The 26628-nt window shown below is 40.1% G+C and overlaps 1 protein-coding gene across 2 annotated transcripts in view; it reads right to left on the reverse strand.

The window, feature by feature from the left end:
- ttc27 (tetratricopeptide repeat domain 27) overlaps positions 1 to 26628 on the reverse strand; it is a 203219-nt gene that overhangs the window by 29133 nt on the left and 147458 nt on the right. For both annotated transcript variants that reach the window (XM_039621581.1, XM_039621580.1), the window contains one exon: positions 4926 to 5048. In XM_039621581.1, the coding sequence (XP_039477515.1) occupies positions 4926 to 5048 (123 nt within the window). The remainder of the gene's footprint in view (positions 1 to 4925; positions 5049 to 26628) is intronic.

The following is a 26628-nucleotide window of genomic DNA, read 5'->3' on the forward strand; positions in this document are numbered from 1 at the left end:
ATGCCTGGATGTTAAACTTATTTGTTACACCTGGTAAAGCAGCAACACTTATCATTTTATTAAAGATGAAAGAATTTAGACAGTTTTTAACTCTCAGTGATGCCGCAGTGATCGTGTGACTTTGGGACCTGAACCGGACGGAGTTTAGGACCCAGATTGCTCCGCAAGGCTCCTGACTACAGCAGCCGTAATGCTCCGACAATCCATCAAGCGGTGCAGCTTCCTAGTTTGCCAAAGTTGTACTAAAACATTTTTGACAGATTTATGAGCGCCGTGTACCACATAAAATCGATTCGAGGTCAGTAAACACAACCAGAATTCATACATAAGGCACACTGTCGATTTTTGAGAAAATTAAAGGATTTTAAGTGCGCCTTATAGTGTGTAAAATACATTATACAGAAGAAAAGAATATATCGCGATATATATCGTTACCGCACATGCTTCAAATTATACCGTGATATGGATTTTAGGCCATATTGCCCAGCCCTAATGGAAATATATCATAAATAAATTTTCAATTCTTGACATCTGTGCCTAATCTCTGGTGAGTGGATTTCTACTTTTTTATTAGTTGGCATAATTAGCAGGTATCTCCCTGCAGACTGCAGAATACAGGCATTAGTTGAGAGCATATCACTTAACCCTCTTTTCCAAATATGGTCATTTTAGGCTCGGAAAAAACAACATGTCAGTGGCTGAAATACTGTTTTATCTGGTAACATTTAGGAAAAATGTGGAGTTTAGAAACCAATGGGATGGTTTCCACATGCTTGGTAGTAAGAAAAAAAAAAACAAAGACCAAAACAAAGTGACATTTTAACAGCAAGGAAGACGTAATGTAACCACTAAACATCATCCAAGTGTTCAGCCCACTGCAGCAGGGAAAATGCAATGCAAACATTTAGATAAAATACAGACAAGCTGTGAGCCATGCTGAACACGGCAGTCTCTTTCATTATTCATGTCCAACATTACATTACGTCATGAAACAATATCATTATGACAGAGCAAAAAGGGAGTGTAGGGGATAACGGAGAAGCAGTGTTGGACAGAATCCAAACCACTCCAGACAAATGGATCGGCCTTGTTATTTTGGACCTCAGTGAGTACATAACACGGACTATTGGCTGGAATTACCACAGCACATGGTTTAAGACAAGAGAAGGGCACTGCACTTTTTTATTAGCAAAAAGCAACCTGGCTAATCAAATCAGACACAATAGATCCTGTAACTGACAAACAGAGAGCTGACAGGCTGTTAGAGTCCTGCTGAGAGATCTTCACAAACAGATAAGTTAAATGTTCAGGTCAGTGCTCAACATCCACACACAACATTTATGCACATCTGCATTTCATAACAGAGTTGGATTTGAGTACCGGGTATGTTAAACACAAAATCGGTGCAATCTAGTGTTCGATCTGTTACCTAGACCCAGTAGGAATTTAATTTCATCTTTCTACGTTTTTGCCTTATGAAAAGTCTAAATGAATATGGAGAATACAGCATTTGCCTCTCAATTGCATATAAGTGGAGTATTAGTTATGTACACACAGCTGGAGGCAGCATACGTACTGACATCTGCTTTTAACCGTCTCTGTAGTTGTACTGGTTCTCTGTCCACACTTTTGCATGGCTGACTAAAATCATCAGAGTGAAAACTATCTGATACAATAGTGATCAAAACTTGTAATGTTATGACTGATTGAATGACTGAATTATTTCTAAACACGGTCATCACTGGATGTCTTTGAGGTTAAACTCAAACTTAAATCTAAATGCCGAGATCAGTTTTCATGGCACGATCACAGCAAGAGTTGTGTTGTATTCTTGACAGGCAGGTAAGAATGTCCTTGGTGAGTGCTGGCCTATGACATGGTTATACTGCCAGACTGATAATGCTTTTATGAATATAACAATCTCTTTGTTTTTCTGGAGGGTGGAGAATGCGCCCTCCTTAAAAGAACATGAAGTACTAGGACTTGGATAGGAGCCACATGGTGATGTTCAGGCATCAGAGCTTTTCCTGGGCGACTCCCTTTGTGGTTTGTGGCTATGTACAAGTGGAGATCTCTGACAGATCCAGAGCCTACTGGGGACAGTACCCCTTTACTTTAAAAACAATACAAAGTTAGTCATCAGCATGGTCAGCATTTGCAGCTGCAGTACAAATTAAGATAAATTAAATACCCTTACTACCCAACTGAGCCGCGTCTTAATTAAGAAGAACATTTTAGGATTTGTGTCTATGACAGACAGAAACTGGGAAATACTGTCTTAAATTTTCAAAATGTCGTCTTAATAACAGTCTTTAATTTCCTGTGACTGTTGTCCTCTGCTACAGCAAACCAGAAAGCCTGGACCTTGTTTTTGCATACCTGACCAATTAGCAGCTTTCTCCATTCTAAATGTTTCTTAGATCTGGAAGGTTAAACCAATCCCCCTGAGATTAACCCTGGAAGCTTTTAGGGCTTTTACCTTACAATGTAAAGCACCTTGAGGCAACTGTTGTTGTGATTTGGTGGTATTTAAATAAAATGGTATTGAAGTGAAGTGAACGTCTTGGTCATTTGTTGTTGATAAGTACCCTAATCCTTGCATCATGCTATGAGAAGAACATTTTTTGGGAAGTCTGTAATCCTGATGGCTAATCCAAGGGAGTTCTAACAAAAGGTAAACAAGCTAACAAATTAGGCTCATGTTGTAGTGAAATTCAACATTAAACTTCCTGTTTACATTCCTGAAGCATTATGACAAAGTTATCAGTAAAACAAAATTAAGACAAAGATACATAAAATCCAGTTCTTCAGATTAATCAGAATCCATTAATACCTTTTTCACTGTAAGATATCAATATTTCTGTTATTCTTATATGCTGAAGTGAAGTAATTGAGGACATGTCTTCTGTGTTGAAACTATGAACAAAAAGTCATTGCAATTTTAAATAATGACCAAGGGAAAGATGAGTGGAAGTGCAGTTATCCTGATTTTTGACTTTTTTTTTTTCCCATCACTTCATCACTAATCACTGACGACCTCTAATTTGGCCTTGACAACCAATTTAAAATACAGATGTGCCAAATGAGCATCAAATCATTTAGTTTGAAATAGAGCTGGGCGATAAAACGATAACGATATGTATTGCGAAATAACTTTTTCTCGATAGAAAAATTTAACTATTGCGATAGGCCTCGTCTCTCTTGTCCTCTTAAAAAAAAAAAAAAAAAGAACAGCCAATCCAAATTAAGTAGCGCAGAGCCGAACCAATCACAGCCGCAGCGTCACGTCACGTGACTTGTTACGTACAGCACAAGCGCCAAGGCGCACATGTGTATTTGTTTTTGCAGCCGGGCCACCTGGGTAATGAAGGAAATGAGTTTGCCGACTAGAGAAAAATCAACCGAGAGCGTGAGCGAAGGTTACCGAAGAAAAAACCAATGATGGTTCCAATGCCGGAGAGCTTGTCGAACGGAAGGGCCACAGAAGTTCCGTAGTGTGAAGGTATTTCGGCTATTTCAAGTCTGACAAAAAACAGAGTAGTGCGCACTGTAAATTGTGCCGAAAGCAAGTCTGGAAATACAATAAAGCGGTGCATGCTCAATCTCTGACTGAAAGCGCTAATTAAATCATTCGACTTTTTTGTCAGACTAAAGTAACTGTTAAAACTGTTTGAAAAGCTAAGCTATACAACAAGGAGAGATTGAGAATTTCCTTTTAGTTCTCAGTTTATTTGATATTGACAAAAGTTAGTCAATTTTGTCTGTTCTTCTGTAAAACGACCTAAGATTTATTTTTAGAATTAATATTTTGTTTCTAATTGGAATTGACAATTTAGTAGTCTGTTTTGTTTGTTCTATTTTGAAACTTAAATGCTTTAGCGGCTGCCTTTTGTGTAGTTTGCAATATTTGCCTTTATTTATCTGAAACTGAAGTCTCATGTTCCTTAAGTACATCTGCCCTGTTGAACTTATTATGGGAAATAAATATTTTAATTAAAACAAGCTGCTAATTATTTCACATTTTACTTGTGAGCAACGGCACATTTAAATCTTACAAATATAGTTATTTGGCTTATATCGTGATATATATCGTTATTGCCTGAAATGAAAAAAACATATCGTGATATGAAAAAATCTTATATCGCCCAGCTCTAGTTTGAAATCTACAACTGACATGTAAATTACACCATCTGTGCTCCTGTGAACAGAGATCTGCAGAGAGTTAACCACAGCTTGGAATGGACAAAAGTTTTCCAGTCCTATTATAGGATTAAAATCTTTTTCTAACTCGATAAGATAACAAATATTGTATCTATCCCATAGCCAGGAAATTCTTCAAATATCATGGGAAATCTTTAATGTTTTTCCTAGATATGAAAAGGTTTCTCTATTACATGAGATAAGATAATCTAGAATTCAATAAAGATGATTTAATCCGACAAAATCCCAGATAAAAGGAAAAAACAGATTGAGTGAGTGTGGGGGTTGTGATGTGTCATTTATGATTTCTACCAAAGTAACTAGGGTCTGTGTAAGAGAAAATGGAACATTTAATTTGATTTTACATTACTCTTGCCTACATACAGTAAGTGTTACACTACTTCTGTGGAAAAAAGAAACCATCAAGTATTAAAACAAATTCATATCAACTCAAAAAATAGTTAAATAATGTTAAATTAAGCACTATCGCTTTTAGATGATTTTGATTATTCAAAATCGTCTAAAAAGCAAGCTGCTGGAAAATCCGCTTTCTAAAAATACAACTTATAAATGTTGTCTAGATTAAGTGAAGGATTTGGGGAATAAGAAAAATTGTAATAAAAAGTATGAACAATAAAACGACTTCATTTACCCACAGATTTGTGTTTTAATATTTTGAGGTTCTGAGATCAGTTAAGCTTAGGAATGTTAAGATCAGTGTGTACCTTTCCATGTTGGCCGAGTCTCTCGTAGCAGATAATTGCATCTTCCCAGAGCTCCAGCCTTTCATAAATGAGTACAGCTGAACTGATGCAGCCGAGATCCATCAGCAGGCTGGCCAGCTGTTTCTGTACACAAGGAGAGAATAAAGCGAAGACGTCAGAACCATGTTGAGGCTGCTGGCATGCTAAGGTGCTTACTATGACAATGCTAATAGAGTGACAGAACAGGTACATTTTATTTCCAACTTTGTTTTACTGATTTCAACCATGACATACAAAGTTAGCAACAGCAAAGTCGACTTTCATTTCAGAACAATTGTATGTCCATTATACCCTCCAACCCCCCATCCCGAATTCTCCCCCTTCCAGTTCCACACTGGACAAGACACCGCAAAGATCCAGTCTCCGCACATAAAAAATATCTCAAGACCCATACTGTTAGATTTGTATTGTGATTGTCATTTATGCTTAGAAATATCTACTTATATATTCTTAGAGTTTTATAATTAGGTGTAGATTGGTAGAGGTTTGATCCTTAATAGTCTGCAAGCTTTGTGTGCATTCCAGAGCTCTCTGACTTTCACACCCACATTTTAGGAGCATGGGAGAGGTCGTACCTTGTCTTATTGTTTTATGGTAGGATAAACGTATCTATGTCTGTTTTAGTCTAAGTGCCTTTTGTTTAGATGGACGGCTCTGGGGAGTCTTCCTGGGGTCACAGTTTGACCCCCCACACACAGATACACACACACACACACACACACACACAAGGTATTCTTTGTTCACATGTATACCTATATAAGAGGTCATATGTTAATGAACCTATGCATATTCATGTACCCACAATAAAAGAGCAGTGTTACGGGAGAGCAGACGAGAGCAACTGGGGTCAAGCGAAGGAACGGCGCCTGTCCAGTTCTCTCCCGTGCACGTGAAACATTAAGAATGTTGCCTACTCGTGTCTTGCTTGCTGTGTAATCACATTGCCTTCAATGTTCCAGCGAATAGGTCCAAGCTACAAACCTATCATTAATTGGTCCTTCGAGCCGGATCCCTGGAGTCGGCATTCACCGAGGAGAGAACCCTGACGTTAGCGAGACGTGAGAATTTGTCATCAGGCCAGTGGATTAGCTGTCTGTTTTCTCTCTTCGATGAATGACGATCGGCGGGATCCGAGGCTGATATTACACGCTACGCAACACCGAGTAAGTTTCAAGTCTTTGCCACTGTGTGCGGCAAAGCACGCATCCTCTGTGTGAGGTTGCGTTGAAAGTCTTTGCCACTGTGTGCGGCAAAGCACGCATTCACTATGTGAGACTGAGTTGAAAGTCTTCATCACTGTGTGCGTTAAAGCGCGTGATCACTGTTATGTAAGTCTTTGCCACTGAGTGCGGCAAAGCGCGCAGCCACTGCGTGAGACTGCGTTGAGAAAATAGGCCTAATTTTTGTTGTTTGTGAGCGAGGATATTTGTTGTGTTTGTGTGAATGCTGCGGAGCAGGCATGGTCTGTGACACGGTTGTTGTTATCATGGGTTCCCGAGCAAGTAAGACTGCCTCACAGGGAGACAACACATTTTTGCAAGAATTTACTCCCGACAGTGCGAGGTATTTATATTCTCATAACTGTCATGAGCGTAAACTAGTCACGGGAGAATCTCAAATGTTAGAAGTTTTCAGGAAAACAGCAGCCTTGAAGAGCGTGTGGAGAAGGCCAGCCCACATCAGCAGCAGTTAAGCTATGCTGTGGTGAATGGCTTCCCCCACCCCTTGCTGACACAAAATGTTTAGATGATTCTTTAGATTTCCCTGATCAACAACAGCCTGTGCTCCAGACCATTAATTTAACCAACTGTTAAAAGCTACCTGCATTAAGCTTAGGGTTGCTCAAATTCAGTACAATGACATATGAGATGAAGTAAACTAGGCAAATATTTTACCTAATTACGTGCATAGAGGCACTTGACCTGTTTGAAAGACTGTCGTCTTATTATGAGCTATTGTTGAGATATAGAGTACACCTGTGAAAACAACTAATATGTTGAACCCTGTATGAAGCAGCTGAAAACTACATGATGGAGAAGCTGAATTGCAAGTCTTTGCCACTGTGGGCAAAGCACGCAACCACTGTGTGAGGTTGTGTTGCTGTCTCTTCTGGGCTGATGAGCAAGCTACACATTATCAGATCAGGAGCTGGCTGAGAACTCATCAAAGAAAGGGGAAGAGAACTATGATAACTCGAGTATGTAGCGTATCCGTGAGTTCAGCTTCTTCTTTCAGATGCGCAGCAGTTTTCCTGGATCTTGATTCATGTGTGTAGAGTGTTCATAGCATCAGCATCATGTTTTTGTTTATTTGCTTTGTTGGGTTGAAAAACAATTAAATAAACTTGTGATCATACTTATGGATCACCATGGCACATATCATCAGCCATATGATTTATTTATGCAGATGAAAAAAGTGAGTGTGAATGTGCCTGACGTCGCAGTGTGTGTGTGCGCTGTGTAAACGTAATTGCCACAAACTGTGAGAGCGGTGATTCTGCAGGTCACCAGCTAGTGTAAAGAAAAAAAAAAAATCTACATTGTAGATGGAAAATAATAGGAAAAAGGTTTGGTGTTTATTAGCCAAGAACAACTACAATCTCATTTTCTGCTTTTAAGAAAGGAGAGTTCTGTGTGTTGGTTAAGCAGTGATAATAATAATGGAAATGTCTTAGTTTTGTCACTTTCAGATGAAAAGCAGACCTGGATCCATTTTCCACATGCAGCAGTTGGAAGAAAGTTATAGTTTAACACTATTGGAAATGTTCAGGCCAATTTTTGGCTAACTTATTTACAGCACCATGTGTCCTTCATCCTCACAAGCGAGCTCTCACTCCTCCCTGAAGACAAGGAATGCAGCCCCAAGAGCAATAACATGGCAGATAAAGAGACAGCAGCAAAGTCCTGAGCAAAGAGTCCCAGCAAGCAGCAGCAGTGTGGACAAACAGCAGTGGAGAAGAAGAGCAAACCATCATCCTGACTGATCGGATGAATGACACTGTGTTTCCAACAAGCTGCAAAGTCACTGTGCTTGTGAAAAGAACGTTTGAGGAGAACTGAGGAGACTGTTGGAGGTTGACATTTGCCACTTTCGGAGTAAAATGGCAAGAAGAGACAGTGGGACACAGGACAAAGCTGAAGAAGAACTGCCGGCTGTTGGACTGTTGAAGTGGGAGAGGACAACAGAGTGAGAGTAAGTAAGGACACAGAGGAAAGCTGTTGTTTAATGTGGGAAATCAAAATTTGGGTTAGCAAACCTGGGGAAAAGAAAACTGACTGTTTAAGTGGAGAATTGTGAAGGAATCTGAAACACTGCAAAAAGAAACATATACAAAATCACACACACAAGCAGAATATGCATTAACCCTACTAACACAAACACAAGAGAGCTCATGAAGATTAGGCAGCATCTTGAGCATGTGAGTCTGTTTATCACCTCGTGTGATGCAAAGACCAGTGGACTCATAGCACATTAGTTAGGAAAAAAATGATGATCAAATAATAGCAGAGAAGTGTGTAGGAAAGGCAGCTTTAAGAACATGCCCTGCTGGAGATGCAGCTCCACAGACATCGATTAAACCTGCCTAATAACACAAACATACATGCAATGAAAATCAGCTTGTTATCTCTCATCAGTGTTAAAATAGTGTCAATTTAACAGACACTTGCTATCAAATGCTGAATTTATCCAATGCTGACAATTAACTCTCTAGGTTGCAGGACAACAGTTTAATTTTTGTGGGGAAAAAAGATTCTGGTTTGACCAACCAGTGATCAGACAATAAATTTAGTTGTTAATATAGTAAATTGGGAGATGCTTTCTGCCTGATTGATGCAGCACAAGTAATTTACTGTATGAGGGAAATTCTATTTTTGTGATAATATTTTGAACATGCATTTCTGTTGTCCTGTCAACTTAGTGGGTTAATAGCTGATATGCAAATTAGTTGATGGTTCTTAGATTAATGAAAGGTGACTGAATTCTAGCACGAGTGAATGGGATGTGTTGGAATGGAGACTCTAAAACACTGAGTTTCCTGTTGTGATGTGCGAGTGAATCCTGCACCCAAATACAAAACTTTGAATACATAAGAACAAACGTTTTTTGTGAAATACCTGATGACGTCACATGTTTTATGATGAAGGGGAAAAAGGAAAATTAAATAAAATTTGTGGCCTAAATGAGTGAAGAGCACAGACATAGGGATTAAAATTCATAGCTAATGAGACATGAGGCTTATGTTGTGTGTTGTGCGGCTAATGGTTGGGTTGGTTTTGAATTAATCTAGCTGATGATTTTTCTTTTGTTGTGAAGTTGAGCCTGCCAATTAGTATGATGGTATGATAAATCATGCTAATGGTATGATTTACCCTCCTGAGATGATGAGCATGTGTCATGACTTAACGAGGCCTTTTTATTTTGATACTTTCATAGTGCACTGAAAGTTTTGTTTGATGATCTCTGTTTGAGCAGATCTGCACGATTAGAACTGAAGCGCTATACGACGCTGGCCGTCGAGAAAAATTGTTGCAAGTGAGTTTCTCCAAAAGATTACAATGGGCTCTGGAGAAAGCCACTTATATGGGACAATTAGAAAATAGGTCCCTACCCAAAAAGGATTAAGCGAGATAATCCCATATAAAGTTCTTCTTTTCTTTTTGAAATGACGTCATTTTGCTGAGAAGTGGAAATGAAAATGCGACAATAATTTCCACTGTCAGCAAAGAAAGAATGAATGAATGCATGAATGAATGAGTGAGAGAAAATAAAATTGACTGACTGGTAAAAGCGGACAGAAGCTGACAGACTGACTGACATCACTGTGCGAAGTTAACCCCCACCTGACAAAGGTGCAGACGAATCTATGTGTGTTTCTCTTTTTTCTCTCCCGTGCACGTGAAACATTAAGAATGTTGCCTACTCGTGTCTTGCTTGCTGTGTAATCACATTGCCTTCAACGTTCCAGCGAATAGGTTCAAGCTACAAACCTATCACATACATATAACAATCATAACAAAAAACCAAAACAAAACAAAAGGGAAAAAAAAAAACATAAAAAAAAAAACAAAACAACTTTATAATGTAACCTCACTTAGTTCACTTCAGTCTCAGGAAGTAAAGTAATGGTGTCAACCAGTAAGAGAAATGATTTCCAGGTTTTGTTAAATTTCCTAATAGAACCTTTTAGAGAGAATCTAAGTTTTTCTAACTTTAAATTAAAGAGTACTTCCCTCACCCAATGGTCAGGAGTTGGGGGGTGGGGAAGCTTCCACTTCAACAGAATAAGCCTCCGAGCTAATAAAGTGGTAAAGGCTAGGGCCTGTTTGAGGGGGCCAGATAAGTTTAAGTTGGGGGGAATGCCAAAAATTGCGGAGGATGGGTTAGGAGGGACAGTCTGGCCATATGCTTGACTAAGTTTGTCGAATATGTCCCTCCAAAATGCACCCAGTTTCGAACAAGACCAAAACATGTGGACATGGTTGGCAGGTGATAGTCCACATCTGTTACAGGCATCACTAATGGTTGGATAGATTTTAGATAATTTTGCATTTGTATAATGTACTTTATAAAACATCTTGCACTGAATCAAAGCATGACGGGCACAAATTGAGGACAAGTGAATCAATTTCAAAGCAGAATCCCACTGCTGTTCTGGTAGGGTTGTCTGTAGCTCTTCCTCCCATCTCAGCTTAGTAGGAGAAATGGAATTGGGAACCAATGTATCTAGTATTTTATACAAGGCTGATATAAGTCTGTTTTGATGGGGGTTCATCTGCAGGATGATATCCAAATTTGTTTCTGGAGGCTGATTGGGAAAGTGAGGAAACTGCGTTTTTACAAAATCTCTAGCCTGAAGATAACGAAAAAAATTGGAATTAGGCAGGTCGTATTTAGACGATAGGTCAGCAAAGGATAGAAAGGTGTCATGACTGCACAAGTCCTTAACAGTCCTAAGTCCTTTATCTTTCCAACTTTTAAAGGCTGCATCAGTGTTTGAAGGTACAAAATTGCAATTTTTCAGTAAAGGTATTAGCAAAGACGGCCGAAGTAGCCCAAATTATTTTCTGAACTGTCACCAAATAGTTACCGTTTCCTTAGCTATTGGATTCTCCCCAAGAAGGGTTGGAGAGAAGGGGAGAGGTGAGCTGAGTGTATTGATGATAATGAGTAACAGCTAGGAGCAGTTTCCATTTGTACCCAGACCGGTACAGGGGGGGTCATTGTGAACCCAATGTAAGAGTTTTTGTATGTTAGCTGCCCACTAGTAGTGTCTAAAATTGGGCAGACCAAGACCACTGTCAGTTTATAGAGGACTGAAGAATAGACTTGTGAACTCTAGCTTGTCTCCCTCCCCATATGTGACAGAATCATTTCTAACTTGTCAAAGAATGCTTTAGTAAGAATAATTGGGACATGTTGAAAAAGATACAAGAATTTGGGGAGGACATTCATCTTTATCAGATTAACTCTTCCTACCACTGACAATGGTAGTGAAGTCCAACAGTCACAATCTTTCCCAATGTTGTCTAGTAGGGATAGAAAATTCTCCCTTATCATTTTAGGTATAGAAGAGGAAATAAAAATTCCCAGATATCTCCGGTTTCTATCCATGTAAAGGCTACTATTAAGTGGGGAAGAGCTCTAGCCAGGGAGTTGAGGCCTGGTGCCCTTCTCAAGTGGAAAGGGCGAAGACAAATTGTTTATAGTACGAAAACAGGTGGATGACAAGGAATATAGTAAATTAACCCAGAGAATAAAGTCAACCCCCAAGCCAAACCTATCCATCACCTCATAGAGGAAGCTCCACTCGATGCGGTAGAAAGCTTTCTCTGCGTCGAGAGATACCACAACCTCTGGAACTGACTTGCACGATGTATGGATAATACTCAAAAGGCGTCCTGAATTGTCATGTGAGTGCCTGCCGGCCATGAAACCCGTCTGATCAGAGATGATTTGTGGCAGGACACGTTGTAGCCTAAGTGTGAGAATTTTAGAAAGTATTTTAAAATCAATATTTAAAATAGAAATTGGTCTGTAACTGCTGCACAACAGGGGATCCTTGTCTTTTTTCAAGATTAAAAAAATATTAGCTTCGGACAAAGTCTTGGGTAATTGACATTTTGAAAAGGCTTCATTATGCATATCTTTCAACAATGGTGCAGTAAGATCAGAAGTGGCTTTATAGTATCCTGCCGAGTAGTCATCAGGGCCCGGCGATTTACATGTGTTTAAGGATTTAATGGCTTCTTGAACCTCTACTACAGTAATTGGTCCCCCTAATACCTTCGTCAGATCTCTATCTATTCTTGGAAAATGTATATTTTGGAGAGTTTCATCTGATACAGGAGGAGAGCTTGAAGTCTACAGATTGGAATAGAAATGAACAAAGACTTCATTAATTCCCTCTGGGTCCAATATTATGTCACCAGCAGCAGAATTGACCTTTGGAATTAGAACAGGTACATTTTATATTCGCATGCTGGAAAGCATATTCAGGGTCTTGGGGGCACTGGAACACATATTTGCTTAGAACGTAATATTCATATATATATTTTTTTTAAGTTCCCTTTTGTTTTTTAAATCGCCTCTGCGGGCGATCTATCCTTCAAGCTTGTGTCCTCTACCAGAGGCCTGGGAGCTTGAGGGTCCTGCGCAGTATCTTAGCTGTTCCCAGGACTGCGCTCTTCTGGACAGAGATCTCCGATGTTGTTCCCGGGATCTGCTGGAGCCACTCGCCTAGCTTGGGAGTCACCGCACCTAGTGCTCCGATTACCACGGGGACCACCGTTACCTTCACCCTCCACATCCTCTCGAGCTCTTCTCTGAGCCCTTGGTATTTCTCCAGCTTCTCGTGTTCCTTCTTCCTGATATTGCTGTCATTCGGAACCGCTACATCGATCACTACGGCCGTCTTCTCCTGTTTGTCTACCACCACTATGTCCGGTTGGTTAGCCACTACCATTTTGTCCGTCTGCATCTGGAAGTCCCACAGGATCTTAGCTCGGTCATTCTCCATCACCCTTGGGGCATCTCCCATTTTGACCTTGGGACTTCCAGGTTATACTCGGCACAGATGTTCCTGTACACTATGCTGGCCACTTGGTTATGGCGTTCCATGTATGCCTTGCCTGCTAGCATCTTGCACCCTGCTGTTATGTGCTGGATTGTCTCTGGGGCATCTTTACACAGCCTGCACCTGGGGTCTTGCCTGGTGTGATAGACCCCAGCCTCTATGGATCTTGTACTGGAGCTTGTTCTTGTGCTGCCATGATTAGTGCCTCTGTGCCGCCTTTTCAGTCCAGCTTTGTCCAGCCACTGGTAGGATTTCTGGATATCAGCCACCTCCTCTATCTGCCGGTGGTACATACCGTGCAGGGGCCTGTCCTTCCATGATGGTTCCTCGCCTCCTCCTCTTTCTTGGGTTTCTGCTGCCTGAGGTATTCACTGAGCACGCTGTCAGTTGGGGCCATCTTCGTGATGTATTCGTGGATGTTTCTTGTCTCATCCTGGACTGTGGTGCTGACACTCACCAGTCCCCGGCCCCTTCCTTCCGCTTAGCGTACAGCCTCAGGGTGCTGGACTTGGGGTGAAACCCTCCATGCATGGTAAGGAGCTTTCTTGTCTTGATGTCAGTGGCTTCTATCTCCTCCTTTGGCCAGCCTATTAGGGCGTAGGTGTTGATGGCCCGGATCTTGTTCTTACCGTTCAGCTGACTCCTCAGGACTTGCCTGACCCTCTGCAGGTACTTGGTGGTTGCAGCTTTCCTAGCGGCCTCTTCATGGTTCCCATTCGCTTGCGGGATCCCCAGGTACTTGTAACTGTCCTCTATATCTGCAATGTTGCCTTCTGGTAGTTCAATCCCCTCAGTTCTGACTACCTTCCCTCTCTTTGTTACCATCCGACTACACTTCTCCAGTCCGAACGACATTCCAATGTCATTGCTGTATATCCTGGTAGTGTGTATCAGTGAATCGATGTCTCGCTCACTCTTGGCATACAGCTTGATGTCATCCATGTACAGGAGGTGGCTGACAACCGCCTCCGCTCCGTGAGACGGTATCCGTAGCCAGTCTTGTCAATGATCTCACTGAGGGGTTCAGGCCTATGCAGAACAGCAGTGGGGACAGAGCATCTCCTTGGTAGATCCCGCACTTGATGGTGACTTGTGCTATGGGCTTGGAGTTGGCCTCTAGTGTTGTACGCCACATCCCCACTGAGTTTCTGATGAAGGCTCTTAGGGTCCTGTTGATCTTGTACAGTTCTAGGCATATACATACATATATACACACATACATATACACATACATATACATATATGTGTATATGTGTGTATATATACATATATATATATATATATATATATATATATATATATATATATATATATATATATATATACATACATACATACATACATACACACACACACACACGTAAAAATAAATAAATAACAAAATAAACAATCTACAGGGGCGGATCTAGAAGGGTGGCAAGTGCCACCCTAAAATGATCCCTTGCCACCCCAAGTGCCACCCCAGTTTTGCATATGACAGTGTTGTTTATTAAAATAGGATAGCATTAATACTTTGAGCGTAGTTACAGTCAACAGTGAATATAAATGCTAAAACGGAATACAGTGGCTTGCAAAAGTATTCGGCCCCCTTGAACTTTTCCACATTTTGTCACAATACAGCCACAAAAATGAATCAATTTTATTGGAATTCCACGTGAAAGACCAATACAAAGTGGTGTACACGTGAGAAGTGGAACGAAAATCATACACGATTCCAAATATTTTTTACAAATAAATAACTGAAAAGTGGGGTGTGCGTAATTATTCAGCCCCCTTCGGTCTGAGTGCAGTCAGTTGCCCGTAGACATTGCCTGATGAGTGCTAATGACTAAATAGAGTGCACCTGTGTGTAATCTAATCTCAGTACAAATACAGCTGCTCTGTGACAGCCTCAGAGGTTGTCTAAGAGAATATTGGGAGCAACAACACCATGAAGTCCAAAGAACACACCAGACAGGTCAGGGATAAAGTTCTTGAGAAATTTAAAGCAGGCTTAGGCTACAAACAGATTTCCCAAGCCTTGAACATCCCACGGAGCACTGTTCAAGCGATCATTCAGAAATGGAAGGAGTATGGCACAACTGTAAACCTACCAAGACAAGGCCGTCCACCTAAACTCACAGGCCGAACAAGGAGAGCGCTGATCAGAAATGCAGCCAAGAGGCCCATGGTGACTCTGGACGAGCTGCAGAGATCTACAGCTCAGGTGGGGGAATCTGTCCATAGGACAACTATTAGTCGTGCACTGCACAAAGTTGGCCTTTATGGAAGAGTGGCAAGAAGAATCCCACTGTTAACAGAAAACCATAAGAAGTCCCGTTTGCAGTTTGCCGCAAGCCATGTACAGCAAACATGTGGAAGAAGGTACTCTGGTCAGATGAGACCAAAATGGAACTTTTTGGCCAAAATGCAAAACGCTATGTGTGGCGGAAAACTAACACTGCACATCACTCTGAACACACCATCTCCACTGTCAAATATGGTGGTGGCAGCATCATGCTCTGAGGGTGCTTCTCTTCAGCAGGGACAGGGAAGCTGGTCAGAGTTGATGGGAAGATGGATGGAGCCAAATACAGGGCAATCTTGGAAGAAAACCTCTTGGAGTCTGCAAAAGACTTGAGACTGGGGCGGAGGTTCACCTTCCAGCAGGACAACGACCCTAAACATAAAGCAAGGGCAACAATGGAATGGTTTAAAACAAAACATATCCATGTGCTAGAATTGCCCAGTCAAAGTCCAGATCTAAATCCAATCGAGAATCTGTGGCAAGATCTGAAAACTGCTGTTCACAAACGCTGTCCATCTAATCTGACTGAGCTGGAGCTGTTTTGCAAAGAAGAATGGGCAAGGATTTCAGTCTCTAGATGTGCAAAGCTGGTAGAGACATACCCTAAAAGACTGGCAGCTGTAATTGCATCAAAAGGTGGTTCTACAAAGTATTGACTCAGGGGGCTGAATAATTATGCACACCCCACTTTGCAGTTATTTATTTGTAAAAAATGTTTGGAATCATGTATGATTTTCGTTCCACTTCTCACGTGTACACCACTTTCTATTGGTCTTTCATGTGGAATTCCAATAAAACTGATTCATTTTTGTGGCTGTAATGTGACAAAATGTGGAAAAGTTCAAGGGGGCCGAATACTTTTGCAAACCACTGTATACTGCATAGTGTTACCCCCCTCGACCATTAACAAAAGGTTCAGCCCATAGCATGGACCGGGTTTTTTCTTGTTTTCAGTAGCAAGCGATGCTTATGATTGTGCCAGAGCACATTTTGAACACCACCATGGGAATTTCAGATTTCACACAGGTGGTTGGTTGTTACACTCTGGAATTGGAAGGAAGGTGAGTGTTATTAACCCTCTGGGGTCCACGGACACGCTGCACCTCCAAATCACATGACTGATTTAAGCTGACATAGCAACAAGCTCCAGCCACGCTGGGTCTCTATTTCAGCCCATATTGAAAGTTCGGACTTCAAAGTTTTTAAATTTTAATTACAGCCCAGTAAATCCAGAGTTATGATAATATATATAAGCCATGCTTTTTTCTAAATACTGTTGTCATGTTTTTTTTGTGTGTGTGTGGGGTTTTTTTTTTTGTTTGTTTGTTTAAGCGATTTCTAAGGACAGCGTGAAAACAGTAAAGAAAGAAAAAAAGCCACCTCTTTCCTATTGGTTGTTTAGGAAGAGGGGAACGTTTTGGGAGTGATGTTAACGGCAGCGAGACAGAGCGAGCGAGTGAGAGAGAGAGTTTTTAGATGTGGGAGATTTGTGACGTTTAGCGTGGAGTGTATAGGTAGTGTGTTGTGTTGTCTTGTGTAGTTAGTCTGTTGTGCAGTCGTTGTTTTGTTTTGTGTGTCAGTGAGGGCACTAATGAATGTCACAAAGTCACATTTGCAATGTAAACACTCTTACTAAGTAGAAAACCAGCGGAGTGATACACCTCCTGTTGTCAGGCCTGAAGGTTTATCCCTGTGCTGTTCTCCTCTGTCTTTTGGTGGAAAAACATTTTTTTTAGTGGCACACAATTTGTTGGGCATCTTATTGCGACACCTGATTGTTCTCTCATTTTAGTTTTAGTAATATTTTTAAATGGTTGTACAAAATGAAAAAAAACGGCAAGTGTATCGGCTGCATTTTTAGATAAATAGTTGTAGATTGTTGTAAATGTACAATTTATATTTGCATTTCAAGTTATAAAAATTTACTCAACATGTCTGTGGTTTTTTTTACTGTAAATATTACTAGGATTTTAAGTTCTTTGTGTGATTTCAGATCAGTAATACTAATGCAGTATGTCAGTGAAAAAACAACTAAATTCAGTTGAGCTGAAAAGAATGATACCAAACAAGGCAAGGGGAAAAAAATAAAATGAAACCATTTGAGGGTGAATTACAAACGTAAACTCAAAAGGGGTCAAAAACGGCCGGTTGTATTTCAGACCTCAGTGGGTTAATCCAACAAATCATGAAAAATTACGTTTAAATTTTTGTTCATGACAGTGCAGATTTCTGACATTTTGGGTAATTTAAGCTGTAACAATGTGATTGTTTTCTAACAAAAAACAGTGTGAAACTTAAGTTAGACTTGTGTTTGTAAATGAACCGCCCCACATTGTATAGCTTTCTGGATTTTATTCTTAATGGGCTACATATTTATTTATTATACAGGCTATACAGTACATAACATCAATACTCACATGTTTTATGTAACTAAAGTGTTTAATTATGAGGGCTACAGACAATAATTAAGTTATAGACTATATTTATATGAAAAATGTGTATACTTACTGCATTTGAATTATTTTAACCATATGTAACCACCTGCGTATGCGTTTGAAAAAAAAAAAAAAAGGCTTTGATTTTGCCACCCCATTTGATTTCTTTGCCACCCTCATGCCACCCTAAGAAAATTTCTCTAGATCCACCCCTATCTACATTCAATTTAACTGTGTTAGTTGTTCGGTGTGATCTGATAAGACATGAGTGAAGATCCATTATCACCACTGTATGAAATCACAAGTTTTTAAACTACTGTGAAATGAATGGAAATCAGTGAAACATAGGAAAGCAACTGATGGCATGCTTTAGAAACTGGTTAGTAGCAATGTAAAATATACATTACCTGATGTGTGGTTATTGACCAGAAATGTGCAAAACCAACGGTAAGTAAACTATAAAAATGGCCTTACCCTAAAGGCATAAAAATGAAATGGTTTGTCATGAAAACAAAGTGTGAGACAGAAAAAGCAGAAAGCCACCCCCGGAGGAGAAAATGCATTGCAGTACCTGCTGCAATCCTCCTCCTCAACCCACTTTAAGCTCCCCAGATGGTAATACAGACTCTTCAATTCCAACTTCATTGCTCTTATCAGTTATTACCAGCTGCCTGTGTGATGTTTCCTCCCAAACTGATTTCTCCCTTTCCCCAACACTCCTCCTACTTCAATCTTTCTATTACTGCCTATTCAACCTCCTCTCTTTATTTACCTTACCAGGGACAATACTGCTGGCTATAATGTCAGCTGGATCTGGCTGAACATTTGCCTAATGGTGCAGCACAGACACAACAAGACAGATGAGGCAAAGATTTTATCAAAATATGTCACAGCTATCTTCTCCTTTTCATGTGCAATTTATTTATCAAAATGTAGCCAATTTGCCTAGCTGGGCCACTCTGATGTGGAGTTCTCCCTGTGACTGAGTGGGTTTCCTCTGAGTCCTCTGGCCTCCTCTGAACTCCATCCTCCCACAGCCTAATGACATAAACGTTAAGTAAACTAGTGAGTCTAAATTGGCCATGGATGCAAGGCAGATAAAGTGCTTAGGGTGTGAACTCCAGAGGTCAACTATCAATCTAGTATAAAATTCCCATACACATAAAGTGCTTCTACATCCAGTAACTCGCTATAACTTTACAATGGGATTAAAGGTGACAGAGTTTAGATCAGAGTTTTGATATGGATGAGGGGGCAGCTTTTGTTACTCTAGCAAGCAAAAACCTTAATCAGTGTTATGCACCGTACAAGTAGTCAATGTTCTCTTTAAAACTGTACAGGAGATGTGTACGTTAGTAAATTGGAAATCTTAACAAACAATGTAGTAGCAAGGAATGGATTTTCTTTTAAAATTCAATCCAGTATAATAACAATTATGTCACATGTGCTGAGTAAGTAGAAAAGAATAGAATAGAATAGAATAGCTTTTTATTGTCACTGTTACAAGAACAGTGAAAGGCAGTTTGGCATCTCTCCATGTGTGTGAAGTACACAATAGCGTAAGTATTTACACAATGACAAATTTACATTTACACAAGAAAGATATGTACAAGTTATACATACACTTGCAAACATACACGCACATACATACATATATGTATATATACATATTTGCATCCGTACATGCATACACACACGTATTTCCACATACACACTTACATCTATATACATACACATACATGCCATCTAACTAGCAGGTGCATTGAGAGGTGCAGTGTGATCAGTGATATTGCACATTGAGTGGAGGGGGGGGTGCTGTTGGAACTATACTAAATAATGTTATAATAAATACAGTTTAAAGAGGTAGGGGTGATAAAGTTGGTTCTTGAGAGAGTCAGAATTTAAGGAGAACTTAAGGAGAGTGCTGCTGAGAGGTGCACCTCCATTAGAAATGCAGATGAATAGAAGCAGAGCTCTGACTGCAAAACCAAATATTATCACATTTTTCAATAGCCAACAAACTTATTAGATCTCATGAGGACTATATAAGCTAAGGACGACCTGCCAGAGAGGTGGAGAGATTTGTCTCAGACAATGATAAATATTTGTCTACATTACATTTTAATGCCTTAACGTGCTGCCAAGAGGAAATACTGGCCTGATGACCAGACATCTGCCTTGGTTGAATTATGTAAACAGATGATGTGATGTAAACAAATTACTGACATTCAAAGGTTAAGAACATTATCATTACATGTTGAAATGTCTTGATGCATGCTCAATCATCCAGGTAAGTAAATCTCCAAAAGTTGATTCTGTTCATCTGGACGTAGCGTTTTCAGTGGGAGAAACGTTTTGTCACTCATCCAAGTGACTTGTTGAAATAAAATTTACATTACATGTTGAAATAAAATTTGTTTGAGATGCTCTTTGGAAAGAGATTTTTTTTTGGTTAAATGTAACTATGCCATGAGAATTATGGCACTTGAATTGTTATTAAAGACTAGAAAGCGAAAATTTCAGAAGAAATTTTATGTGTGCCTATGCCGCTGCTATTCAGTGTAGTTTGCCATTCATACAGCTACAGAGAGCAAAACTCAGAAGAGCACCCATTCTCCACCATGAACTATGGTAAAAACAAACACCGCTCACGCTTCACAGATGACAGCTTACAGTTTTGTGTAAAGATGAAGTGACTTTGTACAGCCCCGATTTGCAGACGCTGTGCACACAGGTTCATGAGCAGAAGTCCCATTGTACCACGGCAGACCCGACAATGTTTGCATGAACACGCTTTGAAGCATTACATTATGGACCACTTTTCACACATGCATTCACTTTTTGTTTTTTGTTATTTTTACACAGTGTTCTGAATTATGAACAATGGTCTACAGCCAATCTTGTGTATTATTATACAAACTTTGGTTGTGAGATTCAGATAACTATTTAATAAAAGCTAAATATTTTATATGAGAGTAAGAAAGAAAAGTATATCTTTGTGTCCACCTTTCTCTGTTAATGCCCTAGCTGCCCCCGGTAAAAGCTTTGCTAGATCCGCCCCTGCACAGTTACCAGCTGTCAGCTACACAAAAAGGAGCTTGGTCTTTGTCTCTCAGAAACAACTCATAACTTCCTTCAACTCATTCATGTCACCTAAAGTGTAAACCTGTTTCTCCATCACCAGTTCAGCTCTGATGATTCAGTAAGGACATCTCCTGATTTCATCTTCATGCTCCAGCAAACATCAGCTGATACTAGAAATTAAAATCAAAAGAATTCTAACAACAGCTGATCAAGCTTAAACGTGCTGCTGTTGTTTAGCGCGATAAATAAGAGCGAACAGCCGATCATTGATCAGTTTCATGATTGACGTTTCAACACGCGAGAGAATGACAGGGAGGCTTCAGTAACGACAGAATAAATCATAATGTTTTCTCTGAATGTGGGACGATTCCGTTTGTAATGGCACGGCAACTCTATGAACTAACCCTAATGAATAAAATAAAGTCCAACGTCAGTAACTTAGTGCGCACACAGCAGTATATAAACTCCCGTGGCAGTACGATTGTAAAAGGTCAACGAAAATAAATTACACCTAAACTCGGTTTATATCTGACCCAAATAGAGTGCAGTTCATAACTTCTTACCTGAAATTCAGTTCACCTCACGCCCTGCCTTGGTTTCCCTGATCCACGATTGACCTCCGCGTTAGCAAACACCGGTCGATCGGCGGTAGCCTCACCGCCTCATATGTCTCCTTCGCGGCATGTCCTTTCTGTCACTCACCGTGGATAGCTGCCCTCTGTTGTAGCTCCACCACCAAACAACTCAGTTATTTTTTCCACATCGACATCAGCTGATACTAGGAATTAAAAGCAAAAGAATTCTAACAACAGCTGATCAAGCTTAAACGTGCTGCTGTTGTTTAGCGCGATAAATAAGAGCGAACAGCCGATCATTGATCAGTTTCATGATTGACGTTTCAACACGCGAGAGAATGACAGGGGAGGCTTCAGAACGACAGAATAAATCATAATGTTTTCTCTGAATGTGGGACGATTCCGCTTTACGGCACGGCAACTCTATGAACTAACCCTAATGAATAAAATAAAGTCCAACGTCAGTAACTTAGTGCGCACACAGCAGTATATAAACTCCCGTGGCAGTACGATTGTAAAAGGTCAACGAAAATAAATTACACCTAAATTCGGTTTATATCTGACCCAAATAGAGTGCAGTTCATAACTTCTTACCTGAAATTCAGTTCACCTCACGCTCCTGCCTTCGGTTTCCAGCATCATCGGCCCATATAAACGAAAAATAAGTCCAGCTAAAACACATACTGTCGGCGAGCGACCGGGTGCTGACACGAGTTTCACCCGCCTCAATATAAGCCAAGCCTGGGTGCTTTTTCACGAAGGGTCGCTAGCGGCGCTAGCTAACTATGCTAGCGGCGTTAGCTAGCTAGCCGGCTATCAAGACATGGATTGTCTTGATAAAACGAGCAGATATTTGAAGTTTCCACACCTACATTCTCGCCTGAAAATATCTTAAAAGTTTATTTTGTGACCTAGAAACACGAATAAAAGACGTTTAAAACGAAGAGGTGTCTGCCATTGTTGAACTCGGCAGAGGCGTGCTATGCATTATGGGATATTGAGTTTAAAAACAAGCATACAGATTTCGGCCGTACTACTCCCGGTATACCACTAGAGAGAGCCAACCCACCACAAATAAAGTCTGTTTCTATGGAAATTGGCCTAAATTTGCACTAAAATCTAAATATTTCAAAAACTATAAAAGTCATGAACACCAAAAGTGTATACCATACTAGTCCAGCTCCAGCCGCACAAAATGATCTAACATATGTAACCCTATTGTCAAAACTGTTAGGCAGAGAGGCGCGGGAAAATTTTCACTAAAATATTAATATTTCAAAAACTATAATAGTTATAAACACCAAAAGTCATAGCACACCATTCCTGATCCAGCCGCACAAAATGAGGTAACATATATGAAGCTTGTCTCAAAACTGTGGGGCGAGATTCGCTGCAAAATTTCAGGCGGAAACTGGAGAATAATAATAACTAGAAAAATTTGCATTTCCTGCTTGAAAATGCTGTGTGGATGCCTTAACGCTGAAGCTGTCTGCTGAAAAGCTGAAAAAGCTGAAAAGTTGCAAAAGTTGTATGGTGGTGAAAAAAAACATGTCGCCTGAGCAGGATTCGAACCTGGTCCTCCTGGTGTTAAGGCAGCTACTCATCTCACTGAGCTAAACTCATTCTCTCAAGAAGAGGAGGAGGAGACAATTCTGCTGAAATGAGCAGAAGCTGCTGAAAAGAAGAGGTGAGGCTGAAAATTTTGCAGAAAAGAGGTAAATCAGCAGAATTTCTGCAAAAAGAGGCAGAACAAAAAAAACTGAAAACAGGTTTTGCCATGACCGGGATTTGAACCTGACCGTTCTCATCTCAAGGCAGCTGCTCATCTCACTGAACCAAACTCTTTCTCTCAAAAATAGAGATGGAGAAACTGACAATTTTGCTAAATGAGCAGAAGCTGCTGAGAATTGTGCTGAGAAGAAGTGAAAAGGCTGAAAATTTTGCAGAAAAGAGGTGAATCAGCAGAATTTCTGCAGAAAAGAGCCAAAGAAGCAGAAACTTGCGCTGAAAAGAGATGAATCAGCAGAATTTCTGCTCAAAGGCGGCTATTCATTTCCCTGAGCCAAAGTCATTCTTACAAAGAAGAGGTGGAGAGACGGACAATTCTGCTGAAATGAGCAGAAGCTGCTGACAATTGTGCTGATAAGAGGTGAAAAGGCTGAAAATTTTGCAGAAAAGAGGTGAATCAGCAGAATTTCTGCAGAAAAGAGCCAAAGTAGCAGAAACTTGCGCTGAAAAGAGATGAATCAGCAGAGTTTCTGCTCAAAAGAGTTGTCTTTTTTCTGAATACAGCCAAAAAAGCTGGAATTTGTGCTGAAAAGGGGTGAAAAAAATGAAAATTTTGCTGAAAAGGGGTGAAGAAGCTGAAGAAGCTAAAGTATACTAAATCAAAGTATTTGTGCCAAAACATAGTGTTTCTGCCATATTGTGGTACTACTACATTACAACATGAATACGGATTACAGATGAAAGAAACTGGCAACAAATTCCTCCACTACAAACCAGTCTGATACCACTTCTTTGCAGTGTTCACGTTTACTAAGGCACTACCCAAAAGGCGCCACAAGAGGGCACTCCAACACAAGAGATGAGGTGAATGAGCAGAATTTCTGCTGAAAAGAGGCAGAAGGTTCTGTATGTAGAAAAAGAAACACTGTTGAACCATGTGTGAAATAAATAAAGAAATGAAATGAAAGAACAACCTGGTTCTGCTCTAATTCACCAATCAGAGGTACTGCCTCAGTCTGCTTCATCAGGCTGTGTACTTGTTTCTGCCATGGAGCGTTAACAAGAATCTGAGGTCCATATTAGAAAAGCTGCTAACATCATAAAACTTTGCAGAATTGTAATAAATTAGCAATATAAATTACAGGTCTGTGATAGTGTATAAATTTGTAGTGAAAAAAAACCATGTGGACCAAGGTGGGATTGAACCCACGACCTTTGGGCTGCAGACCCGTGTCATTACCAAATGCGCCACCGGCAAAGAGAGCCAGTGCCTGGAAAACAGGGAGATGAGCAGTCAGAATTAGATCGCAGTGAGAGGCGTAAAGCGCCGTTTTCTGGAGTTACAAAACGTCGTGTAACTCAAAAACTAGGTGGGATAGAAGCACAATTCCTTTACTGGGTGAATCAGCAGAATTTCATGAACTTTGACTGCGATAGCTCTTTGTACCTCCGTCATGAGATATGACGAGAGAAGAAACGGCTTCATTTTAAGAGTTTGAAAACAAACGTAATTTATGGCTCAAGAGTTTGAAAACAAACGTAATTTATGGCTCAACAGTAAGATGACAAAAACTGCTCCAACCGTGAGTGTCAGCAGTGTCTGAAGATGAATTGGCACAAGCCTCTCGTCTTAACTTTGCTTTATTAAAATTATTGTGGCATGCAGATGAATCTTGCAAAGAAGCTCACAGGGACAGATTGAGCCTGTATTTCCACCCCAAGCTGGTAGGGGAGTTTTTATTGAACATACTTGCTTGTGTCACAATGTGCTTCAAGGGTCAATAACAGCATAACAGAACTCACTTATGGTACTGCATTCTTCCTATAAAACAATAACTGTCAGTGACTTTGTACCGTAGTATAAACACAACATTCAAGACAACAGTTAAAAGTAACGTAACCATAAACAATGAAACAAGAACATCTCAAATGCAGCACATGTCCCAAGGCATGATGGGAGAGAACTAGCTGTTCCCCAACACGCCACATTATTTATGATTTATGATTTGGCAGAAACACTGGGACTTGGTATAAATACTATGACTTACATGAAATACTTTGACTTAGCAGAAATTCTGTAATCTAGCAAAAGCACTTCAGCATAGCAGAAATTCTATGATTGAGCAGAATTACTAGGATTTAGCACAAACACTATGATTTGTCTAAAAAAAACCCTTTATTTTGCAGTTATATTGTGATTTGGCAGAAATACTATGCTTTGGAACAAATACCAAGATTTGGCAGAAATACTATGAGCAGTAATAATATAACATAGCAGAAATACTGTTATTTTGTGGAAATACTATGCTTTGGCACAAATACCATGATTTGGCCAAAATACTATGATTTAGCAGAAATACTAAGATGTAGTAGAAGTACTTTGATTTAACAGAAATACTATTATGGAGGAGTAATACTTTAACATGGGAGAAATATTGATACAGACACACAAACATACACATACACAGAGCGTAAAGGGAACAGTGGCTGTTAAGAGTCTGGGCTTGGTATATCTAGGTCAGTTAAATTAGCTGCACCTGCTGTAATCAGCCCTTACACACACAGACACAGAGAAAGGTATAAGTTTTCTGCAGTGTATTTCTTACATTCACATTCAGGATTCCCCTCGAACCTCCTGGTCTCAAGGCAGCTACTCATCTCACTGAGCCAAACTCATTCTCACAAAAAGAGGTAGATAGACTGACAATTGTGCTGAAATTATCAGAAGCTGCTGAGAACTGTGCTGATAAGAGGCAAAAGGATGAAAATTTTGCAGAAAAGAGGTGAATCAGCAGAATTTCTGCAGAAAAGAGGCAAAGAAGCAGAACCTTGCGCTGAAAGAGGTGAATCAGCAGAGTTTCTGCTGAAAAGAGGTTTTTTTTTCTGAAAACCGCCAAAAAAGCTGGAATTTGTGCTGAAAAGGGGTGAAAAAAATGAAAATTTTGCTGAAAAGGGGTGAAGAAGCTAAAGTATACCAAATCAAAGTATTTGTGCCAAAACATGGTATTTCTGCCATATTGTGGTATTTGTGCCACAAAAGTTACTACATTACAACATGAATACGGATTAAAGATGAAAGAAACTGGCAACAAATTCCTCCACTACAAACCAGTCTGATACCACTTCTTTGCAGTGTTTACTAAGGCACTACCCAAAAGGCGCCACAAGAGGGCACTCCAACACAACAGATGACCTATGTACACTGATGCACTTAGTAACAGTCAGCCTCCTACTTAGCCACTACGTAATACAGCGATATTACAGTGTACAAATTCACATAAATTTGCAGGGGGACCAAACAAAGCAGGAACAAGCCCAAAACAATCAAATAACTGTGCTGCCATAGCTATCGCTAACTAGCACATACACTAAAGGTAACTAAAACCAATACACACAAGTAGCAGGGTAAACATCTTAAGCATGGAACATTAACTCACGTTTATGTGACACACACCATCCCCAACAAATACAGGATGGGCTA

The sequence above is a fragment of the Oreochromis aureus genome, linkage group 13 (genome assembly GCF_013358895.1).
Source record: "Oreochromis aureus strain Israel breed Guangdong linkage group 13, ZZ_aureus, whole genome shotgun sequence".
Taxonomy (NCBI): Eukaryota; Metazoa; Chordata; class Actinopteri; order Cichliformes; family Cichlidae; genus Oreochromis; species Oreochromis aureus.